This window comes from Eleginops maclovinus, chromosome 2 (assembly GCF_036324505.1).
Source record: "Eleginops maclovinus isolate JMC-PN-2008 ecotype Puerto Natales chromosome 2, JC_Emac_rtc_rv5, whole genome shotgun sequence".
NCBI classification, from domain to species: domain Eukaryota; kingdom Metazoa; phylum Chordata; class Actinopteri; order Perciformes; family Eleginopidae; genus Eleginops; species Eleginops maclovinus.
The window spans coordinates 23,892,228-23,918,164 of NC_086350.1; the positions used below are offsets into that span (position 1 = coordinate 23,892,228).

General features: G+C 40.6%; 1 protein-coding gene across 1 annotated transcript in view; it reads left to right on the top strand.

The window, feature by feature from the left end:
* The first annotated feature begins 2,926 nt into the window (after nucleotides 1-2,926).
* Nucleotides 2,927-25,937, top strand: part of kiaa1549la (KIAA1549-like a) — a 119,874-nt gene continuing 96,863 nt past the window's right edge. Inside the window, exon 1 of the mRNA XM_063875162.1 lies at nucleotides 2,927-3,373. Within this exon, the coding sequence (XP_063731232.1) occupies nucleotides 3,145-3,373 (229 nt within the window). The 5' untranslated portion in view covers nucleotides 2,927-3,144. The remainder of the gene's footprint in view (nucleotides 3,374-25,937) is intronic.

Consider the following 25,937-nt stretch of genomic DNA (forward strand, 5'->3'; position numbering starts at 1 on the left):
GCTGCATTGTATTATTTACTGGAACAGTGCTGTCATTAATGTAACTATACAGTCTATGGTAATTAACTAGGCTAGGCTACACCAGTGTGCAGCCTGTGCATGTCAAAATGTGTGTGTTGACAACATTTAAGCTATTGAGGTATATCTTGTAGCGATGTTTGTGAAGATGATGAAGAAGTCTCCGGAGACACCAGCTTGTATATAATAAGGTTTATTACAACAGCATAGTATCATACACCAACACGGGCAATACGAGGTTCCCAGAGCCAATTGTGGAAGTCCCCCCCGAACTGTCTTTGTGCATGCAATTTATAGGAGAAAATTTGTGTGCGTATCCAAAGTGTGTGTGCTCACATGAAGTGATCAATAACAATGTGTGCCCCACTAAAGTGACATGGGTCAGTTCATAGGGGCCTCCTAACATATTCCAGATGTTGTTTTTCACTCTCCTATCACCCAACATTCCTCTTACCCAACCTATGACCTCAGAGAGTATCTACCTTTGTATATCACCAGATTTAATACACCACACTATCAACTAGCTAAAGGTCTTTGCACTGTCACATTTATCAAAGCATCTTCTTTTGTTGCCAACTTTGCGGTTTTAATAAGACTTTCTATCATACAGCCCATGTGTTTTACATTGATTAAGAATCTGAGAGGAAGATTTTTTATTTTTTAGATAAGGGCTATGGTTTAGTGCCGCCATGTTCTGTGTTTATCCAGCCGTTCTCTTTTGAATGCCTTGATAGCTCCTAGGAACAACACTATTGAGATAGAACATGTATTTAAAAGGCTTTTGCTCTGAATGTTATATATGGGATTCACTCTCAGTGGAGAAACGCAGCCCAGTAATTGTTAAGAGGTTTACTGCTTCTATTTTGATAGTTGAAGCTAGGCTTTCTAAGTAATTGGGCATAATAATAAATCAATTACAACATGTTCATTTTCTCTTATCTTTGAATAGAAATATTGGCATTTGGTGACAGCAGCAAAAGATGGTTGAAACATTTTAAATTTAAAACGAGTGTAGAAAGCCATTCAGATAACTTTTTAAATCCTCCACTCTGTGCAGGATTAGCCTAGTGTGCTTATCCAGTGTTTACACATTAGCAGTGGTGGAAAAGTATTCAGATTCTTTGCTCAAGTGCTAATAGGGCCTACCACTTCAGTACAGTATTTGAGTAAATGTACTTAGTAACTTTCCGCCACTGCACATTAGGGCCCTAGTTGATATTTCACAGGCTAAATGAATACATTCGGACTTCATATGAACTAGTTTGATTTTGACTGTAGGTTCCAAAACGCTTATTAGTTAAGACTCTAAACTGTGCACGTGTTCTGTTATCATCACTTCCGCTAAATGTTGACCTGGATGTGTTTCCGGTTAATTAGTCCACCTGTCCAGAAGTTTGCCGGGTTTTCTTCTGCAACACAAAGGGCAAGCTAACTATTTTCTTTATAAAATATCGTGAAATACACTCTTCAATAGGCTACCTTCTCTTTTTTAATGCGTGACAGTAACGAGCCTAATTTAGCCTCTTAGCGCCTTTTGGGGAGGTTAAGTCGCGAGTGTTCCCTCGATGTGGCTGCCCTCCTGCACCGTGGCTCTGTCCTCAGTCCCCACCAGGGGCCGCCGGCCTCCCGCTGAACTCAGTCCCAGCATCACTGCCTGCCTTTGGTTTTGGTCCTCAAATGATTCTGCGGGTTTCACATGTTTCCTACGCTCCATTAAAGAGAACATTAAGACAGTGGAGAGCTGTTCAGTCTCTCTGGGCTCTGTTTCTGGTGGTGGGGTAGGTAATAAGTCTGAACGGTATTCCCGTTTGTCCTGGTGATTTTCACCGTTATTACACAAAACACGCAGGCTGTTTCTACCTGCCGGAAGCTGCGTAAAGCTAGCTGAAACACCGGAAGCAAGTCATTTTTATCCATTTAGACGTAGGTGTAAGAGGTATTCTGGTCTTTTACTTAAGTAAAATTAGCAATACTACATTGTAGCAGAACTCTGTTAAAAGTCAAAGTCCAGCATTCAAAATTGTACTCGATTAAAAGTACAAAAGCATTGGCAACCAAATATACATCAAGTTCAGAAAGTAGACTACATTTTCCAGTATGGCCCATATCAAATGTAAAAAGATTGTGTTTTCGTATTAAAATAATTACTGCTTCAATGTCAGTGTTGCACTTGGTAGCTATAGGTGGGGATTATTTTATGAAATTGTTAAACTGCTGAAAACCGTTATTTGTCCCACAGCAGCAAAATGTACAGTGCTACAGCAAAGGTAAAAGGCCGATAAAAGGCAAACATAAAGAGTAGACTAACATATTGCATAAAGAGGCAAGCACACGGCAAAAAAAGAAAAAAAAAAGAAGACAGTGGAAAAAAACACATCATAGAATTGAAGTAGCAGCCAATAAAAACATGAATGTTTAGCCAGATAAACTGATGATCATTATTACAATAAGGCCAAAATAAAACACTCAAGTAAAAATCATGTACCATAAAACAACCAATAATCAAATATCCTGTTAAGCACACATTCACCCTGACCCACGGTACGACAGGAGGCTATCATACATGTATCTTGATGCAGCTTGGTAGTGTTGCTTTTTGTTTGTGGCTCCAGCATTACAGTTTTATTTGGTAGAATATGAAGTCTCCAAACCAAAATACACCATTAATTTCTCCTCAGCCTAAGGGCTACTCAGTTTCACAGAAGACATTACAACTGGTTAATAGCCTGAGTAATAGGCTACCTTATACTTAGCAAACGTTAGAAAGTGAGCCTCTTTCAACCCTCGATGTCAAGTGCACTTTCAGGCTATTTGAACGCTTTTATTTTGAAGGCAACACAGGCGGTTTTCCGGTGTTGTGTCAGCGTATTAACGCAGCTTCCAGCAGGGATGGAGCGCGCGCTGCGGTCGCAGTAGGGACACCAGACTTCTCACACAGAAACGGACACCGTGAGAAGCGCAAAGAAAACACTGAAATCTCTTTGTTTCCGGATCCATCCCCACAGCTTCCAACAGGCTCATGGAGAGCGGAGCCCCGCTTGTCCGCACCGGGGGCAGGTTGATCGGATGCCTTTCACCACAGCAGCGCCGTTAGATGTTTTCCATTCAGGATTAATTGGTTGACCAATGGCTCCAAAACATGCGCTTCTCTCCAGCAGCGGCGGCGGAGGCTCCGGGGTTGGAGGGGTGAATACTGAAGGAGACTGCCGCGCTTCCTCTGCGGTGGCATGGATCCTGGAAACGGAGATGGTGGCCGTGTGTTCGCCGAGGACGCGGGCGCTGGAAGGGAAGCTGGCCCGGTGGTTGGTGACCGCGGTGCTGGTGCTGATGCTGCAGAGCTCCATGGCCGCTGACGGTAAGACTGTGTTTATTATCCAACCTGTGAGAGCGATCATTTAATCCTTATCAACACTTAACAAACAAACAAACGCAGAGCTGAATATTCTCATTCCCTTTGCAATCACAAGCTGGATGATGATCCTGTTATTAATGCAATTCTTTATTAGCCATATCAAACACAGCCATAAGATAACCAATGAAAATAACAGCTTTGTAACATATGAGGCTGTCATTTTGTTGCGTCTGGTGTGGTGATGCTCATGTTATGACTACACTTTATTGTTAAAAAAAACCCTATACACACAGGCCTTGACCGATGTCATGTCCCCAAACAAGCCGCTGGAGCGCACGGTGACCGCAGCACCGGTCTGCCGCGCTCTGCCGCGGCCGATTCGTTTCATTAAGAAGGAAACTTTTTATTCATTCATGGAGCATTGAGCCCCGAGGCCGTCCTCTTCGAACAACATCCATAGGGGACGTTTTACAGTCGGCACGGATAAATGATTTAACATCTCCGTGTCTCCACAGCCATCTGAGAAAAACATAAAAATAGCAACAAAGACTTTCAGGCATGTTGCTTTGACTGCAGCTCTTAAAGAGGGAGGACAGGACATTTTTTTTTTACTGAAGTCAAAAGGTTTTTTAAATAATTTAAAAACAACATGAACGACAAAAGGCAATTTATCTGTTTGATCCTTCTGTTTGGCATGTTTTAACGATTGCTTTGTAGGATTCTAAATATCTTCATTAAAATATTATATTTCAAGTTTTTTTTCCAACTTTATTTCTTAATATGTTTCAAGCGCTTTAATTTCAACCCTTTTAAATTGGTAAAGGGTTTAAGGAGGCTATTACCGCATACACACACACACGTGATACATTCTTTATAAAAAGCAGAAATCCACAATATTGAGATGTAAATGCACCTGACACTCATAAGGAATCCAATTACACATACCAGGTCCAGAGGTTCTCAGAGATGCAAGTGACTATTAAAGGATAAATTCTCCAAAACTATATTAAACATGTTCCGCTTAGCAGTCTTTCTCATAGCCGTGTGGAGTTAAAACTTTCCTGAGATTTTGAAGATATTGGCCACTTAGACTTGATGCCAACTCAAACTGGATGGGAATAGAATGTTGATGTCGGTGCTGGCAGCAGTGAAGATGACATTTGGAAAACCTAAATGTCAAATGTCTCTTTCCAGGAATAATGATTCAGTTTTACTCAGGAGATTTAACAGACAGACTGTGATATACTATCCACCCAATTATATAATGATCCAATTAAACCAAAGCAACACAGACCTGTATAACAAAAAGTCTCTACCTTGGCTTGAACAATACAAATGTTGCATAAATACTAAGTTAATATAAAATTAAAAAAGATCAAGGTTTCCTTTTTTTTGGTATCCTTACATACATAGGTAAACATCGCATTTCAAATAGAGTGAATATCCTTCAAGATATGTTATCTTATTTTACCATTGACCAATTTACCGCTAAGTTACCATTGACTGTTTGCAAAATGGAATGTGAGTGTAATTGTCTATGGCTCTCAGGTGTCCAAAAAAGAGTAGCTCAACAGCTATTGATGGAAAATAACTGCTATCTCATCCAAAGAAAGAATTGCTTTTATTGCCAACACATAATATCTATCTTAAAATCCTCCCTTCCGTTGAGGACTCGATGTCCTCCAACTTGAGTAATTGGAGGTCAAAAGCAGAACCCATGGTCCTCTCTTTTGTTTTCCATTTACACCACAGGACCGATTAAATAGTTGAATGCTTTACCAGCTGCTCTTTTGGCCTGCTGCTATTTTATATCCCGATTATAATTTAAGTGATTGACTGGGAACTTATTCAGAGAGCCAGAAGAAGACTCCCTCTGTATCCCCCTCAGCAGCCTTTCTTATTAACTCTCAAATTGAAAAATAATGAAATAGTGGCTCCCCGCACTTACACATGCCGCCACCACGCAGGGTGTAATTTGATTGTAATATAGTAAGATTGCACCCCTATAATAACCACAAATATATTAAATGTGTACCCCCTTGTTAAGCACATATTTGAGAATGAAAGAGCTGCAGAATATGGAGGAGATTGCCAAATTATGTGGAAAAGGACAGTTAAATCTGAGCAAAGCGCCCACTCACACACCACATATCCTCTTTATATCAAGCTGCCGGACCACTTTTCCTTCACATAGGGACAGATTTGATTTTCCTTCTTTTGGTGTTTCTGACACACACACACACACACACTACATGTGTTTTCTTCTGCAGGTGTTTTTTTTTTATAAGGTCTACAGAGATCTTCATCCTCAGTCAATAGACGAGATCTATTGGTCCTTGTTACCATGGGAACAGATCTGCAGCGAGTACTTTTCTCACAGTGTGTCTGTGTTTGTCAGTCAGGGATTGAAATAACATGTGAGTAAGCACCAGGTTCCAGTCTGTTGCCTAATCATCAGCGTCACAGATAAAACACTCTGATGCTTATAGTTTGTGAGCTTTAAACTGAGCTGACCCCCCCCCCCCCCCACCTCTCTGGTTGATTTCTGGTCCTCTCTGAGTCACTTGGCACACACTGCTGTTGTTTTCCTACAATTAAACATCATCTGTGTTTGTGACCTTGTTTTTCACCTCTCATTATACTCAGCATTTTCAGCAACACTTCATGTTAGAGCACTAGCGTGACAGCATTTCTTGTAATTTGGATGTAGCAGAGGTCCCGGGGGCTCTGGGGAATAACAGAACATTAAAAGACTGGGCGGCAGCCATTTGTTCAAAATTAACACGAGCAAGTGGCCAGATAGAAGACTGTCCTCTCTTTTAATGACTTTCCTTGAATACATTTCTAACCAAAGGGAAAAACAAGAGGGCCAACGCTACCACATTTACAATTTATAAACAAAGGCCTGATGGTATAGTTCCTATAGACAGCACACACTATTAAGAACGTACAATGAAACAGTTGCTTAGGAGGTAGATGGTTGTCAATCCAAGCCGATGATTGGTGGTTTGATCCACTGCAGTCCTTTAGGTTTGAGTATGTGTGAATGTTAGTCCCTCTGAGCAGGTTGCATGGCAGCCTCTGTATGGAGGTAGTTTTGTCTCAAAATTATTTGTGTAAACGGATCAATAATCTGTGTGTCAAATTGTAATAAGTAAATATAAAACGCCTTCCACAAATGAAATAAATTCTCTTTGTTTATCTTTAAATGAATTATAGTATTCACAGATGTTCTTAGTCTTTGAAATTGTTTCCGTTTTTACAGATCTATTTCATGAGTTTTTTGTGTGATAAAAAAAAAAGTTTTATTGCATTTCGGAAGATGTTTTACATTTACATATTTGTACACTTAAATATAGATTATTTATCTGTTCACAGAATAATATCAAGACAAATCTACCTCCATACCTCTGCTTCTGTATGGATGTGTTTTGAAATGGCGAATGCTGAGGAGAAAGACTCGGAAAGTCATACAAGTGCATTTATTTGTGATCATGAAAAATAACATAAACCTGTTGGGAGAAACAATTCAGGCTGTGTATTGTTAAAAAAATATTTTACTTTTGCCAATATGACCTGAAGGTCAGTACGGATAGCAAAATGAATATTTTCCGATCCAACATTTTGATGAATAAAAACAAAGCTGTTTTCAGAGATGCATCAGCATCTGAAAAAGCAAACCATAAAACACAGGCTTGTCTTTTGATAAGCCTTCAAACACATGCATGCCAGAACACATATTTCATAACCTAATGCTTGCTATTCCATGGGCGTCTTTGGTTGGTACCAAAAACACCAGTCTGATTTTGGAGACACCGTATGTGCTTGTAATGGGCGCTAAAACACTCAAATCCCAACTGAAGTTCAATATTAACAAATCTTGGGGGATGACACATCTTCCAGCTCTGCTTTGGAGTTTAAAACTATGACACTGCTCTTGAGCAGGTACTGTCATTAGAGCTCAGTTTAAGATTGTTCTATAAAGGACAGGCCCATAAATAACGCCTGCCTCATGACATTTTTTGATATTTGGACTATATTTTGGACCAACTTCTTACTGTCTGAGCAACATACAACATATTTAAATAAATCGTGGTCTTGAATGGGGGAATCAGACGAATTCCTCAAGGTTTAACCTGAATGAGACGGTGAGGAATTGAATGTCTGGCCACAGAGTCACTGATAAATCCTCTGCTGATCATCATGTGTCTGCTCTCACCAATTAAAGTGATCCATTGTGCTGATTGGGTGCGGAACGGCCTGGCTCCTCTCCGTCTCCTGTGGTTACTGCGAGCGGACAAGTTGGCTAAGGATCAGAGCTCTCAGAGTGTGCGCTCCGTGAAACTGATTAGAAGTTTAGATTCTGTACCCAGAAGAAAAGTTATTGCGTCTCGTCAGAAGAAAAGCAGTGTTCCAGCAGTAATAACAAGGCGAGAGCGGTAATCAGTCAGGTTCAGACACTTACTGAGGTTGAATTTTGATGTGATTGCAGTCGATACGATTCCAGCTCAATGTAAAGATTGACATTAAGGCGGCGTTTTATGCATGCTCCATATCCACGCAGTCACACACAGTGAACTGATGAGATCAGGATATGCAAAGCTGCTTTGGAAGCCAAATCATGTCACAATGACTAATACCATATCTGGGTTTCTATTGGATTATCAAACGGATATAATCAATAAATACAGATCCTTGTAGAGATGCAATAAGCATGAAGAATGCCTTTATTGTGAATTTAGAGTATTTGTTTCATAATTGTGGTGAGTTGCACAAGGTTCTTAAGCAGGAAGCTGGTGTTTAACGCATGGAGGCTGTCCGATGGGATGGAAACTTTGATGATGGTTGACAGATGAGAACGCTTGCTGTGCTACAACCTGCTTTATTTGATGTCAGCTACTCGGCTTCATAAAGATTCTCACTCACACACACTATTGCTTTTTTAAATCGGTTTAGAAACACAAACAAAATGAATGAATGGCAACACGCTCTGCTGTTTCCTCTTCAGCGCTTAAGTAAGATCCAAGATTCGCTCCAAAGGTTTCCTGAAGCCACAGCTTGCTTCTGCTGAATGTATTTTGTGTCAAAACATGTCTCCTAAGATGTTTCAGGAAGGTTATGTCACCAATCATTGGAAATAAAGCACATTCATGGCAAATGTAAACATTAATGTGTAACAAGATGGTTAAATAACTGTTAAAATACTAAAAACATGTTTTAAATTCAAGGCAGCCTATGATATAAAGTATGCTGGTGATCGTCTATATTTGTATCTTATTCCTAAATAAATAATAACCTGAGCTTACTCTGCAGTATTGTCTGCGTTTTCGAAACCTGAAAACCACTGCATCCATTGTATCCTAAAAACTATTAATGAGTTATTCGAGTCAGACCAACATACACCGACCTGCTGCCTACAATATTTCAAGAGCATCATGTGTTATTTTTTTGTGAAAGAAGTCCCCTAAAATAAACTATTACTATTACTTTCCAGCTTGTTTATGAAAATGACTGGTTTTACAATTTACACTGTATGCTTTGTTATTTAAAATTCACAGAAAGAATGCGCTTGTGGATGTTAGCCTCAGACAGGTTGTGTTTAGGAAATGCATTGTTGTCTTAGGTCTTTTTTTCAGGGGACGTCTGGACAATTTAGAAAAAAGTAGAAAAATGCCAGCCTCATCCTTTCAACTGAAGTGAGCATTAATGGTTGTCCCTCAGTTCACCAGTTCAGAGAACCACTTTGTGAACAACTTACCTTTTACTTAAAGACTTTAACTACCTAAGCCTCCATTAGCACTGATTTAGACACATTGTAATCACTATTCTTCCGCCACACCATTCCATTTAATATTTGAGCCACATGGAGTCTCTGGAGAGGGGCTTCAGAGCCGCAGGTTCTCTGCCACTAGTGTAAGGCAGGTCTGTTTGCCTTGCACAATGTGGACAGTGTTTCGCGGTAACGTACATAGTCTTTTGAAAATAAACTCTCAATGTTGGTTTTCTTAGTTTTAAAATAACATATTTATGCAACAAACTTAATTGCTAGGGTTAGGCAACAAAAGAACAAGGTTTGTGATTTGCGATAAATTAAGTGAGCAATGTTATGTTACATAAAATAAGTACACCAGTTAAGTACATAAGTCTGCTAAAATAATAGGGGTGGGGGAAGTAATCAATGCAGCATAGTATCTCGATACTTTGCGTGGCGATATTGTATTGATACAGGGACGCCAAGTATCGGTATTTTATTTTATAAACTATTCATATTGCAAATCCAAATTAAAGTTTTTGGTAATAATTGCTTTTTCAAATCCACTAGATGGTGCTGAACTTTTTCTTGTGCGGTCATGGCCATGGGTGAAGTCAGTGGGATTGGCAGGAAGTTAGTCAAAACAAAGATGGAGTCAGCGGAGAAAGAAATCACAAATGCACAATATCGCAATATATCACATCGCAATACTTAACATATCTCAAGCAGTCTATTGCAATACTATTGTGTCGCGATAGTATCGTATCGTGGGGACCCTGGTGATTCCCCCCGTATAAAATAAGGTAATAATAATTGACTTGCTATACAGGACATCTGTTTAGGCCTTAGACACCGTTTTTGGGTTAGGGTTAGGGTAGGAGGTAGGTCCGTAACACATCCTTCTTAATGACATCACTCATGTTGTGAAAGATGGCAAAATGACTGCTTGAGAACCACAATGTAGTCTGAGCCAGCATAAAGACACCTTACAGCCAATTAAAATCAACTCATTTCTTGGGCTGGTGTATCAGGCGTGATAGTCTTGGCTTTTCATAACACTGGGATGTTTTGTTTTGTGGCTGATGTCACATGGCAGCAACAGAAGAAAGAAAGCAGTGGAGTAAAGCTAAGCTGTTTCAAACCACCGTAAGTGACAGCATCGCGTTTGGCGGCAGCACCAACGGAGGCTTTACAGTTTCTTGTTACCTGAGCTTCACGCTAGATGCTGGCACACATTGCATTCAAGATGAGTTACTATGTCTACATCTCCCAATTTTTCTGAGCATTAGCATCTCTTTTCAATTGTTTTCAATGAGAAGAGCCTGCATTCCGTTGAGTGCAGCGACCTCGAAAGAAACCGCTGCACCCAACGCTTTCTTCCTGAGCGTGCCGCCGTTTATGTGCAGCGCTGAAAGGTGGATATGTCTCAACCTTTTACTGTTGTTGTCGCTGTAGACATTGGAGGAAACGCTTGTTTTTCGACCATATCTGTCAAATAAAACTGTCATAGCGAAGACAAAAAGCCTGTTTGCTTCAGCAGATTTGCCACACAAACTCAAAATGTTGCTGTGGGTGGGTGTTGTACTTTTATCGCGGTTTCTCAGCTCGTCCTCCTCGCTCTACGGCTCTCAGACTGAGCGGTGAAGCTCATTTAGCATCTTCCAGTTGGTGTTTAAGGTCCAAAAACCATGTTAAACAAATAAATAATAGCACTAACATATCAGAAAATCCAAGAGGTCGACGCTAGTTTGTCATACAACAGTGGTGATGCGTTTCTGAGATTTCGTTGTCAGTCAAAATTTCCAGCGCCATGTGGACACCTTAAGAGTCTGGACAAAAACAGTAGCACACTGTGACTGCCTCAAGAACACAAGTCTAATGCTGCATCTATGATTTGTTCACGGTCAGACCTCAGCTGTCACCACACTGCAACATTTTGTCCTCTGTCTGTAGAGCTCAGGTGACCAGAGGTGTTGCAGCACACAAGAGGAGGAATTGATCTAAGGCCAAAGATCCTGCATCTGAGGCAGGAGGTGTGTGTGTGAGTGTGAGTGTGTGTGTGTGTGTTTGTGTGTGTGTGTGTGTGTGTGTGTGTGTGTGTGTGTGGGGGGGGGGGGTCACTGCATCATCCCTGCACATGTTCTCAGCATTAAAGCAGCAGCGGCTCACTTTGCATCGCTCTGCTCGGCTGCGCCCCGCTCCTCTGTTCCTCTCTGATTATGCACTGCCGGAGCTTTGCACACAGGAAAGAAAATTGGATGGAAGTTTTGGCTATTGACTAGCACAGATATTTAAACTAGAAGCATGAGAGTATTCTGACATTGGAAGGCAGAGGAGACTAAAACAACCCTGTGATATAGGAAGAATTGTGCTGCAAGAAAGAGACATTCATAAAAAATGACTTAAATCATTTATTTTTTGACTATTTCAAACAAAGAGGGCAGGAAATGCTGTTTTCAGCCCGCCAACGCCTTGATTTTCTCATAATGTTGTATTTCTTCTTTGCCATGTTCTATGTTCATGATGCCTCTGTACTCCAGAGACTCTTCACTGCAGTCAGTCTCTGATACACGCTCATGTTTTACGTCTCTAGGGGCAGTGCCATATTTCCTCTCACTGTTGCCAGGCAGAAACACCGAAGGAAGATTTTTCTGATATGACACAGCTCTGTTCAGTGTGGCTCACATTGTTTTTGCGACTGATGGAGCTAACCGGGCTGAACGTCTCTGACATTATCTGAGCTATCTGTGTATCACACACACAGCTCCTTCTGCTCCACTCCGGAGTTATCAATCTATTTCTGGAATAAGTGTGAGTGCGAGTGTATGAGTGAGGAATATCGAGAGACTCAGTCAGAAAGGCAGATCGTTACTACCCCCCCCCCCCCCCCCCCCGCTTGTACATTAAATACATTATGCATGGCCTGTTGCAAATCATACGGTGAGGCAGAGGCTGTCTTGGATAAATTGATTTTTATAATCCCAATTAGCCACACTTTGTACTTTTCTGTTCTGCGGGGGCTGTGAGAGGTTGCATGTTTCCTCGCCGCTGTGTTTAAGGGAAGGTTAATTATTTTCCGTGCGAGGAACACTTTTAATCTTCAAAAGCGTTTTCACATGAGAACACTTCTCGTGTTCAAAGCTCACTCATGTGCGCACACGCTACACGATGTGCCGTCTGTTTGGTGTCATGCGATGCGGTGTGTAAGGTTTGTCTTGATGTGTCTATAGGGAGTTCACAGCATGGAGTCGTACATGCAGACGTGCGAAGGTATTTGTGAGCATCCTTCCAGATGTTGTGTGATGCGTAAAAGGTGACGCATTTTAATTACTGTCTGTGTTGACCAGTGAACAACTGCATCACGTGTAATAGGACAAAACTAAATTGAGATTGAGTCAATCTACTGGTGACATCTAGTATAACTTGGGTTTATTTGCAGATTTCTAATTTGTAGTTATGTGCTGAAGAACAGGTACACATAGCAAATGAGACTCAAACTAAATGTTAAGCTTCACCCCCATACTGCATGTTTAACTCCTCAAATTGTTTATCTTGTTTGTTTGTGTAGTGTACTTGCTGTCCAGAATCAGAATCAGAATACCTTTATTCGTCCCACAGAGGCGAATTTTCATTTGTACAGCAGAAAGAGCCAAAGACAGCTTAATAATATCACACCCAGAATACAAAATATGGCTGATGCTACTACAGAGTCATAGAAAGTCTGAAGGAGTGCCCCCTTCACCCCAAAAGACCTCAGTCTCCTCAGCAGAAAGAGTCTGTTCTGTCCATTCTTGTAGAGAGCAGCAGAGTTATCCGACTAGTCCAGTTCGTTGTTCAGATGAACACCCAGGTGTTTGTAGGATTTCACAATCTCTATGTCCACTCCCTGGATGTCCATGTCTGAAATCCACCACCAGCTCCTTTGTCTTCCCTGCGTTGAGCTGGAGGTGGTTCCTCTGGCACTAGAGGATGAAGTCCCGCGTCAGCTCCCTGTACTCCCTGTCGTCCATGTTGGAAATGAGGTCGACGATGGCGGAGTTGTCAGAGAACTTCCGCAGGTGACAGGTCGGCATGTTGTGAGTGAAGACTGTAGTGTAGAGGGTGAAGAGAAACGGTGCCAGCACCGTCCCCTGGGAGGCCCCCGTACTGCAGATGATGGTGTCTGATTGACACGCCCTGGTCCTCACGTACTGTGGACGGTTGGTGAGGTAGTCCAGGATCCAGGAGGTGAGGTGGTGATCCACCCCTGGGAGCTGCAGCCTGTTTCCCAGGAGCAGGGGCCAGATGGTGTTGAAGGCACTGGAGAAATCAAAGAACATGATCCTCACAGTGCCCCCAGCCTTCTCTAGGTGGGAGAGGGACTTCTGCAGCAGGTAGATTACGGCGTCATTCACCCCGATGTCAGGGTTCATAACAATTTCAATGACTGTATACATGACACATTAGGAAAAGCACTGGTGTAAATAATGAAATAAGGTAATATATTCCCTGAAATATTGTTTTTTTATTTTTAAGGAGAAGATGCATTTCTGAACACTAACAATTATATGATTCTCTTAAAAATCCATAAAATAACTTTTAAGGGACTGAATTTTTTCATTCATTTCCACTGTTCATTTATAATTTTAATTTATTCATTTAGCTGTGTCGTCTTTGCACATCTGAGTATTTTCCCTACACAGATTGATGGATCATATTTTCATAGAATCGAGCTTCTTTCTCACTGATCAGACACGTTTATCACATGAGCTGATATGCCCCCTATGTTAGGGGACACTTTCATCAACCTGATAAAATGCTGAAAATGTGCTCATTCAATGATTCATCAAAATATTGTCTAATATATATGACTACATGCTGAATGTGCAGCACTATCACAAATATATGTGGGTTGGATTCAGTATCAACTCCGAACATGCACAGGTTTGATGGACAGAGGGAAGAATTCAGTAAATGTAGCTCATGATCCAAACGAGTAATGTCAGTCATATGGTTTTTAAAAAATGGAATCATAGATACTATTAGTGACTCTTCAAGGTCAGGAAATCCATTCAGTTGAAAGTTTTGTTCAGAGCTGAAGGAGGTTTTAGCTTTCAGAAGCTAGTTATGAGGTGGAATTGGCAAAGAAGATTTCGGCGTGACCGCATCATAAAATTAATTTCACGAGGTGCTATTCCCCCCCTCCTCTATAGGCAACAAATAATAGATCCCTGATGGAGAGTACACCCCGTCCCAACTTTAGAGATGAAGTGTCAACCCTGAAATCATAAATTTCCTCCAGAGGAGACTGGGCTGAAGTGCGGATCCCAAATGACAGCGCTGAAAGACTAAAGGAGGCAGAAAAGCACTTCCTGATTGGCTAAATATGAAGTGAAATAGATAAGCACAAATACATTTCACCTTTCGACAAGACTGGCAGCATCAGAAAGGATAAGTAAAAGAATCTGACACCATATCTTTTATAAACACTCATCATCAGCTGTATTTATTCATAGAAATAAAAAAAGGGATCAGTCTTTCATCTGTCTGTTTTCGCAAAAACGGGTATCCTGGATTTCTTTGAGTGGTGCAGGAATTGATACTTAACCCGGAAATGAGTTAACATTTTAGCACTACCATGTTGCATTGTATCAAAGTCAATGGTTTTTGGAATGCTTTTTTGTTTAAATGCCTGAAACAAGACATGTAGTTAATAAAAGCTTACAAGGTTTTCACAAGTTTTGTTATACAACAAAACATATGTCAGTAAATAACCAACTTGTGAACGCCTGAAGCTTTTACGTGACTTAAAACAGTGATTGCTAACGAGTGCTAATTAGGATTACAAATGCCATCGCGGTGAACATTAGCCTTCTTTCCTTTTGAACAATTTGTGAAAGTATTATCAACCCTTATCTTGTTTACTGAAACATTTAATCCAATAAATAGACCCCATTGCTTTTGTCAAGGGAGCCTTATGATGCTAACTTCCGCATCAGGCTAAAAAAATAGGTCATCACTGCACCACTCTATTGCCTTGAAGATTTATTTTTCTTTTGTCACTAAAAATAAATGAGATAAAAACGACGTACATTGCTTCTGTCTGAACTCCCTGCTGTTCTTGTAAGTCTGTCTCATAATCACAGCGATTGTCTTCAGAAGCCTCAGTGTTTTTGCACACTCCACTCACACCATCCTGTCTTCAAGTTGTGTTTGTACCATTCCCTGCAGTCTGGAGTCGTTCCCTGTTCAGCTGCTTTGCAAAATCCAGCACACAGCAAATGCAATCCAGCTAGCAAAGACTGTTGGAAAAGATCAATTTGCTCACATGAAACTTGTACGGTTGAAGCTCTTTTCAAAGCTCGATACTAAAGAGTTCCTCACATCCACAGGAGGCTGCTTCAGTCTCCAAGCAGGCCAACAGGCAGGCAGCAGGGATTTATTTCTGCAGGAAAAAAAAAAGAAACGGGAGAGGGAAAGAAAGCAAGAGACAGAATGAAAATTTAATCAGCCCCCGCGTCTTAAGGCTGACTGAGAGAGAGGATTTATAGCTGCTTGGCCTCCTCTCCTTCAACTCCCCATGTATCGGTGCAGCTGCTCCCCTCCCTCCTTCCCTCACTCCATCACTCACCCACTGCCTTGTGTCTGCGTGTGTGTGCACCCATCCTTCCAAGTGTCTGTCCATTCCCCTGTCTGATGTGTCATGTGGCCTTGAAGTAGCATAGTGGTGTGTAACGGCTGTGGGTTTCTCTTTAGAGTGCTTCTTTCAGCCACAGTGGGAATGAGGCTGGAAAGAAAAACAGGTTATTATTATTATAGTAATAAATACTCCACACACCAAGTTTATTGTTGAGAATTACAAACATTGCAAACTTGCGTACAATATCTGCTTCTAATTGTAATTCAGGATTTGTTGCATAGTTGTCACCTTTTTGGTAATATTATTGACCCTTTGGACTTTTGTTTTTCCTCCAAATAAAGGGGTTTACATAATCTAAATAAACCCTGATCTTATCACACACTTGTCATAATGGTGCAGTGATGACATATATTTGTAGGCCAAACAGGAAGTCATCCCGAGGGCTCCGTGAACAAAAAGTCAATGGGATTTTTCCATTGGAATTAGCAAAAACTAGGATCTTTGGCAAACACACATTTTATGATACAGTACATTTACGTACTTTTTGGTCTCTCAATCACAAATCTAATTTCAGCAATTCAAAAAAACGTGTTCAAAACCATTGACTACCTGACAAGGGTAGTGCTTAAATGTGAACTGAATTCCGGGATTTTTCCCACATTCCTGCAGATCTCGATTGTCAGAAGGAATATGGATACTGTATTACATTCTACAACACTATATTACTTCCACCAAGGACGTTTGGTTTTCAGCTCTGTTTGGTTTGTCAGCAGTATAACGGATAAAACTACCATCCCAATGTTCAATAAAACTTGGCGTTGGGCTTTGGCAAATAAACAAATACTTTTTAAACTTGTTTAAACATTGGTAGCTGAGCATTGGGCCTTGGTTGATCCCTGGTTTTGGCAACTGGAAGACTTTGTAGTTGTGGTTATGGTTTTTTAAATAAATAAAAAACACTGGATTTGGAACTCCAACCTCCTCCATGAATGCTGAATATGCTTCATACACACTGACATCCACAGCCTCCCTTTCTGCTTCACTAAAGAAAGGCCACACTACCTCTCCAGCATCCATTTTTGGATTTAGTAAATTACTTTGCCATATTTAATTTCAAATGAAGAAAGAGGCGCTCATTAGACTAGATGAGGATGATGTAATAGCTCCAGTACAGTTATACAAGCCTGAAATTACTTTTAGATAACCTCATGTTTATTGTTGTAAGGCTCTTCTGTTTCTATGGTGATGTTTGCTCATCTGTGATGGGAATATGAAGATGCATTTAAGGAGTTTATCCTTAATTTGACCTCATCCAGGATTTGGGATTATATCCTGTACAGTGCACGTAAATAGCATCTGAATCTAAATGCCTTCAACCCGGTTGAAAATCCGGCAGATGAATAGTAATATTCACAAATTACATTTTTCTTCAATGACTGTCTAATCATTAAAGAAGGATAATACATTTCATTTTCTGTAAAAATCTAAGTCCTACAATCAGCGTCAATTAAGAAAATCCATTTCCACATGGCAGCTTATCCTCCTCATTACGTCTGTCCTGTGGACCGAAGCTGCATTGCTGTGTAAACTGCACAATTGTTCTGAATGAGGAAGGTAATTATTCCCCCTGGGTAAATCAAAGTCAGCCCGCACTGTTCCGACCTCCCTGCACACTCGCTGTCTATTTACCAGCCCAGAGAAAAAAAAATCTCCATAAAATATTCATACCGGCGCATAAGACCTAGTTTAGGTGTTGGGGAGCCCTTAACCGGCCCTGCACTCAACAACCCAAATCAGTTTAGTTTTAGACCCGTTGGTTGAGATGGATTTCACTGTGAAGCAGATCAGAGGTGGGTTGCAGCAGAGCATTATGAAACAAGGCTCTAAGCACTGAGCGCTTTAAAGGGACAGTTTGGATTTTTTGGAGTGGGGTTATATGAGGTACCGCAATGGAAGTAAAGCAGTGCACTGTGGTGAGCGGAGGCAGCAGCAACACATTTATTTTCGTCACCAATAACTTTACCTCAGTGTGTGTGTGTGTGTGTGTGTGTGTGTGTGTGTGCTTTCTGTGTTTGCATGTGTGTGTGTGTGTGGTCAAAAACTGCGTGGCATTTTGGCGAAATCTGAACCAACACACTTTGGTTTCTACTTTTATTCTGAGCGCTAATTGGCTGCTACACGCTATCTGCTTGCCCTTGGCCCTTTCTGTTATTTATGCTCTCTTTGAAGTCACCAAACTCCATTGATAAAAGCGGCAGTTTGACCCTACAGAAAACGCAGGTTGCTGGTTTATTGCTGCCTTAATCAATAAGTTGTGTTAATATGTGACTTTGGTATTTTAAAGGGTTAGTTTGGATTCACTAAATACACACAATTACACCCACCAACCAACCAACCAACCAACCAACCAACCCACCAACCAACCAACCAACCAACTGATTAAGCCAGTGGAAGATCAACAAATTAAATTTTCTGCAGGGGCTAATATGACTGTTTTTGTCAATGGAGTCTTGCAGCTTCAAGATGAAACAGTGAACACTGATATGGATTTTTTCATAGATTGGCCAAGTTAGATGGCTATATTAAGTTTCATCATGCCCCCATCCAGAAGTACTGCACAATTAATCGAACATTACCAACATGTAAATATCGTGCAATAGTTTTTAAAGGCAAAATATGTACAAATATAATTCTGCATCAAGTATTGTGCAGAGAAGTCGCTACAGGCTTAATAAAAAATCCTCGTTTGGTAAAAAAATTCATTTGAATCTGCATAAATTCCCTCCAATATCCAAATCGTATCGCAATATCAGTCAAAATGATGTTAAGGCCTTCTACTATAGCTAATATGAGAACCTTATACAACCCCACATGAAACATCTGAACTGTCCCTTTAGGATGAAGGGTGAGAACAGCATTTGTGGGTTTCATTTTTTACACTGCTGAGTTCTGCTGTAGAAACTTTTTTTCCTATTTGATGAGTCTGTGATGTCTTCCTAACTGACACAAAGTGTGAAGATGTTCTGCTCTGTGTGCCTACGAGCTTCAGACGATTACATAACGGCCAGAGACTAATTAGTGTCAACTTTATTCACTTTGCCGTAGTTGAAAGAAAAAGCAGAGACTTCATGCTCATCAACATCCCCCGTCTTCATCATCCCCGCATCATCCCCGGTTGACTGATACAGCATGAGTCAGGTTAAGGATAACGACGGCTGCGCTTAATCAGATTAAGGTCTTTGATCTCTGCAGCCACTCTGTACTCACACCATATGCCTCTGATAAAACACACACATTACTACACACACACACACACACTGAGTAGAGTGCCACCACAGGGGACACAGTAAGGGCAAACGCAGATCGGGCTTTCACGGCCAATCAGATTCAAGTAGCGCACATATTGGTTCCTGCAGAGTCACATGGTGCATCTTGCAGCAGTTTTGGCATGTGTTTTTACTGCAAAATCAATATTGGTACACACACACAGGCATGCACTGTTTAATAATCAATCAAAGTGGCAGAAGAATCCTTTGTGATTATGATTTTTGCACGTGTGTTGGTGTGTGTGTGATGTTTTCTGATTGCACTTGAGTTAATTTTCTTTTACTGGTTTTTTCTTCCTGTTTGTGTCAGAGTACAAAGAAACCTGTCCTCCTTTCTGACATCACTCACTGGAAATGGCTGTCTAAGTTCCTTTTAATGTTTTCACATGTTTTTTTTTCCAAAATAAATCAGCTGTCAAGCTAGACGGCTGTGTGAAAATGCAATGGGGTGTGACTGGATTTTTAAACCTGCAGTTTGTACTCTGGATATAAAAGTGTTGTTTTTTTAGTGGTTCTCACACGGCACGCAACGCTGGACCTGGACATTGTTGTTGAGATTGAAAAGATAGTTAATAGTTAAGAAATACTCACGTAGAATGGCAACTTATCCTGTAGTAATCTACAAAAATATAACTTCAAATGAAACTTCAAAAAAACTTATTGAATGTTGAGCTTCAGTTGGACAAATCTTTGAATTGATTCCATTATACTTTATTTTATTTTTAAGTGGTGGAGAATAACTCAGTTATTGATTATACTATAGTTTAGTTCAAAGTACCTCTTTGAAGTTATTCTAATGTTTACAAAAACGTGTGATTTTATGATTTCATGCATTTTCTATATTGAACTAACTAAATACTACATTTAAATCTTACAGTAGCATTAATGATAGTCCAATAATATAACACTGAACTGTAAAACATATTCTGCTGCATGGGTGGGTGGGTGGGGGGGTGCAGTTTGCGAATTATCTATTTTAGCTCCATAACAATGTAACAACGGGGAACGCTCCCAAGAGCATATGTGGAAGGGTTTTGGCCGATATCACAAACTACTTCCCTATGACAACTAAATAGGGGGTTGGATTATTATACAACCCACCCATTGTAATTATATAAAGAATAAAATTAGACATTATTATGTACTTGGGCATTTTGAGTGACAGGTGGGGGGCGTCTCGGGTCACATGTGCTAGCCATCTGCTCTGCTGCCTGATTTGAGGTGCACCTACATTAGCCAGGAGAAAGACGGTGGCATCACTGCCAAGATGGCCGCCCACTATGAGGCAAGGCAAGTTTATTTATACAGCATATTTGAGCCACGCAATTCAAAGTGCTTTACAACAAACGTATACAAAAGAAATATACAACTGGTCTTCAGAAAGCTGTGCTGTTTTATTCATCCTACCTTTTACTTTACCTCACTGTTCCAGTCAACCAAATTCCAATCACCATAAGGGAAATTGTTCAGCGCATTATCCCAAATACACGACCAGCTGAACAGCTAAAATTCAAAGTAACCGTAGTGAGGAAGGTCTAACTGTTTAGAAGCTAGATATTTGAGTTTGGTGTTGGTGGGACCAAAAAGGAGCTAAAGGTGGAGTGAATATTGGGGCTTCCTTTCATTAGGTCAGAAGCAAAAGTCCAAATGAGTGTGAATATTTCTGCGTCTCTGTTAGATATCAACTGTCTGATAACACACTGGTCACAACCACTATATAAGTTAACCATATCCATCTTCGTTCCTACCCTCACCTATGGTCATGAAGGATGGGTCTTGACCGAAAGAACGAGATGGCGGATACAAGCGGCCGAAATGGGATTTCTCCGCAGGGTGGCTGGCATCTCCCTTAGGGATAAGGTGAGAAGTTCAGTCATCCGGGAGGGACTCGGAGTAGAACCGCTGCTCCTTCGCGTTGAAAGGAGCCAGTTGAGGTGGTTCGGGCACCTAGTGAGGATGCCACCTGGGCGCCTCCCTAGGGAGGTGTTCCAGGCACGTCCAGCTGGGAAGAGACCGAGGGGTAGACCTAGGACCAGGTGGAGGGATTATATCTCTTCGCTGGCCTGGGAGCGCCTTGGAATCCCCCAGTCAGAGCTGGTTGATGTGGCCAGGGAAAGGAAAGTTTGGGGCTCTCTGCTGGAGCTGTTACCTCCGCGACCCTGACGGAAAAGCGGGAGAACATGGATGGATGGATGGATATGTCAGAAGAGCGTACAGCTTGTTGTGTGTCCTACCAAAAAGTACCAGTTCTAAAATAAGACTGATTCATTTTTTGGTATCTTTCAAGAAAACGACCTTTAAACACTTATCCAACCACAGATTGTTTTGTTGTTCTTTTCATTACCCTCTTCAGTAAAGTAGCATTACAAAACATCTCTGCAAGAACTTCCCATGAAGACCAGTACATTTGAAAGCCTTTCAGTATTCAACTTCAGTCTGAGATACCTGCAGGCTTTCATACTCAACCTTGAAGTTATTTTTTTCTTTTATGAGATGAAAGTTTAGCACCCTCTATGGCTGTCAAACTATTTAATTACTGTATGTATCTGATATTGCCATCTGGATTCAATAAAACTAGATTGAATTTCCCCCCCAGTGACAGATCCCTGCTCCCAAAGCAGACTTTACGTAATCTAACAGACTCCCGCTCCCCACTTCACCTTTACCAGAGTTAGAATCTAAAAATAGATGTAATTGCACTGTGGATGCAGAGCAGCACTTAGAACCACTAAGAGGTATTTTGGGGTATCCATTGACCTGTGAGAGCCACTGGGAAACATGTCTCGCTGATACCCTATTGCAGCTTGGAAATGTGCACTTTGTCGATCCTAACCTAGACTTTTTTCCCAAAACTTTACTTGCCCTTAAAGAGGCCATCTCATGCTTTTCCTGTATTGCGTTTATATAGGTTTGTGTGCATGTAAATGGTCTGCAAAGGCTCACCTCCTGAAGGATATGTAACAATTACACTTCTATTTCCTATCACATAATGCATAGTACGTAATAGGCTAAGGGGCGGGACATCTCTAAGCCGTTGACCAATCACAACAGAGCCAGCTGACCAATCAGAGCAGACTGGGCTCTGGTTTCAGACAGAGGGTGAAAAGAGGTTCTGCAGTATGGGGAAATAAAGGGCTTTTTAAACATTAAAGCATTGAGACATGTCACAGGACATGACTTGATTTATTTTTTTCATAAAATAACATTTCTTACAAAAAAACAACTGTATCAATGTGATTTCAACAATACCAAAGGGAACTATAAAGTTAAGTCTAGATAAAGTAGTTTCCTGCGGCTCATTAGACAGATTTGACTTGTCACTTGGAAAGATTTCCCTGCAGTGGCTGTAACATGGCCCACAGGGCGACTCTGTGGGCTGTCAGATAGGCGGGGAGGCTCCCAGCTTGTACAATTTTTTTCCAATAATGCCCCATTAAACCTGCATTGTTATGGCTACAGTCGGGCAGCAAAAACAAGCTATAAACACAGGAGGGACATACCACCTTTTTAACGATTCAGCAACAGCTGCCTATTTACACTTCAAGCAGAGCAATCATTCTGAGGAGAGTTTCAGACAACTGGTAAGTGTTATTATAAAGTCTTATATTAGCTTGGTATTTGCAATGCCTGAGAAAATATCGGACTTCTTAGCTACTACCTGCTCTACATTTTACCAGCTGGTGCTAACTATTTCTCTCGCTTGTTCGAGATTAACAGTTTATACATTTTAAAGCTTTTTTCTGCTACTTATGTAAACAACATTATTGAGATCAAAAACTAAGGGCTTTAAAACAAAAGTTGCTGAAATGGGTCGTAGAGTTGAGGTGAACTTCAGAGGTGATAACTCTACAAGTTTGAGTGAGCAGTTTAACATACACAGTCATTTGATCCATTGTTGATATAGAAATAAAGAATATAAAAGAATAAACTTGACAAATTTGGATCAAATCCAACAGAATATGGCTTCTTTACCTCTGGCCCCCAAAAAATATTACAAATCGACAATCCATTCCCAAGGAAACACTATTATTTATTATAATGTAAGCTCTGGGTATTATCTCAGCTTCACATTTATTTTGAGACTTTCTAGTCTAGCTTGATCTCAGGCTGCCTATGGAACTTTGGAAAGATTCTTCCTTTCTGTTAAATAAAACTTTGTGCATGTTTTTGACACATGCGTTATAAATCCTCTGAGCATTGCTGAAACTAGGAGATACATTTTTTGTTTTATTCTACTCGTCTGCCACTCTTTTTCAACCAGTTCACAGTCCTCCAGTTGCTTTGATGAGCCTCAGGGATTTACCGGGTGCGGGAGAATTCAGTTTCAGAGGATGCACAAGAGTGAGAAGCCCTCAACCCATGATGCACTGGGATCCTTAGTTTGCTGTTCTTTATCCTTTGTTCTGTTAACAAAATGGCTTCATACTTTTTTATTTATCTCATAATTGCTTTGCCTTCTTTTACACATCGGCTGACGTCTTTGTTAATTTTTGCCCGTTTACACTTTAGTTGTTAAATTACATTTGATGCAAGCGTTTCCCTGCTGGGGATGTGATTTGTTTTGTTTTGAATGGCAGGTTGCCTGACAGATTTATTGGTACACAAACTAAATTGGCTTCACATAGTCCACTGTTCTGCTGTGAAATTGTTGGATCAATCCAGATTTTTTGTAGATTTCCTGGTATTTTTATATGGGCTTCCTGTTGGTTTTCAACTCAAATTGTCCTTCTGTTCATCAGGATTAAAGAGAAACTACTGGCCGGATTTACATTAAACTTGATTGTAGAGTTTAGATTGGTAACTATTTAATTTTGGAGCCAATCCGAGTTACAGGCGGACAAACAAATTGTGTCAATTACGGTAACATTTCGAGTTAAAGCTGCATTCAGGTAGTGTTGGAATATTTGGAAAATTCTGTTTCAGGCTAAGAAGTGGGAAAAAGACATAAACATAAACAGACTTTTTTCTCTCCATATTAAGAAACGCTGTTGGTAGGGCTGATGATTTGGAAAAAAATATGTATTTCTAATATTATTAATTTTTCCAATTAATTGAATTCGTTGTACCTGTATCATGAAAAAGGAATTCAATTCAATTTATCATGTTTTGTAGAATAGGATTTATAGGCCGGTACATATTTGCAGCACCACTATTCTTAATTCAAAAACATTTTGACAATATTTTGCCACGACAAATTGCACCACCTGCAATTTAAATATCACACTAGCCTATGTTGCAATCTCGATTCTGTGTGCAGGCAGTAAAAACCCCAAAAGTCGTCTTCTATGTAGCTTCTATTTTGTTTTGAACAATATGAGTTTTAGCACTAAACAAACCAAGGTCTGCATATTGGCTTCCCAACTCGGGAAATGGGACCACCTGAGGCTCATGTGCCATTACATAACGTTTAAATAGACTCTAAAATCTTTATGCAAAGGCTGTAGATCCATCAACTTTTAAACACACGCTGTCTTCCTCATTTCTCACTCCATTTCTGTCATGTATGTGTTGGTTTCTTCCAACCTGTGAACCTTTCAGTGTTCCAGATGTAATGTTGCGTCATAATGTTGCTTAGACACGTTGAAGGCTGAAAGGAACGCGTTCTTTGAATCCACCCGAGACACAAAGAGAAACATTCATCCGTTCGTCCACCTTGTTGTTGCACACGCTGGCTCACACACAAATGTACCATCATAGGAACACTTCCATAGCGATCCGTCATCATCTGCCATCACATAGTGGCTGTCACGCAGGCGAGGCCTCCGCAGCAGCAGGTGGGCTGCGGGAAATGAAGCGCGAGATGCGATCTGAGCGGATGTGTGTGTGCGTGCTTCTAACATTTCGATGCGTTTCTTGTTCTGGGACCTTGTCTGTCTCTGCTCCTGTGCGTTTCCTTGTTTGTCAGTCTGTTTGTTTGCATGCATGCATATGTGTGTGTTTGGTGTGTGTCAGAGAAAATGGATTCAGGCAAATGATGTAATAGTTTTTGTCCCCTTGTGTGTTGCTCCACATGAGCTCAAGGCTCTAGAGTTCACTGATGTGTGTGTGCATGCATGATGCCTCTTAAAAAAGGATAGGAAGGTATTCAGCTTAGCAAAACCATAATCCTTAATTGTTTAAAGTGCACTGATACAACAATTATAGAATAATGTATCTGTGGTTTATTCTTAGAAAGAGTGCATGGACTCAAAGGGAAAGGTATGGGCGACATTAGAGATGATCTTAACACTATTTCAAAGGCCACAGGGTCTGCATTTTAACAACCATTACAGCCCATAAATGAAAAATAAATTAGCATAACTGTGGCTGACATCACTTATTGCTATGGAGGAAATAGGTGACATTCTTCATCCTGCTTCTCAGTGTTTGTTTGGACTTCTGCTTTTTGGTAACTGAGCTGCAGTGCTTGATCATATGAACAAAGAAAATGTATTGAGTAGTGCGGTTGATAAAAAATATTTTTTTAATTCAATAAGATTGTGACCCACAGAGCAGCGTTTCTAAACATAGAGCGGAGAGATGGATTAAAACCCATTAGATAACGCAGAAAATTGATTGACCTTTCCTGCTCTCATTTTCTGCAGCAATTTGAGTAACATTTCCGTAATGATGAGAGGATGATGCTGCTGTGCCGTATTCGGAATGACAAGCGCTTTTTTAGCAGCAGTTTAAGAAAATGAAATTAAAAATAGATACATGTCATAAAGTACAATTAAACAAAAAGAGATGGAGCAGAGTAACTCTGCAGTGTTTCTGAGTTGATTTTTGTAGAAAGAAAGCAACATTATTTGACCGATGACCTATTTTCTATACCTGAAATATCCAAATCCCAAACAGAGTGTGATGACACACATTTCTTTCCTATGTGAC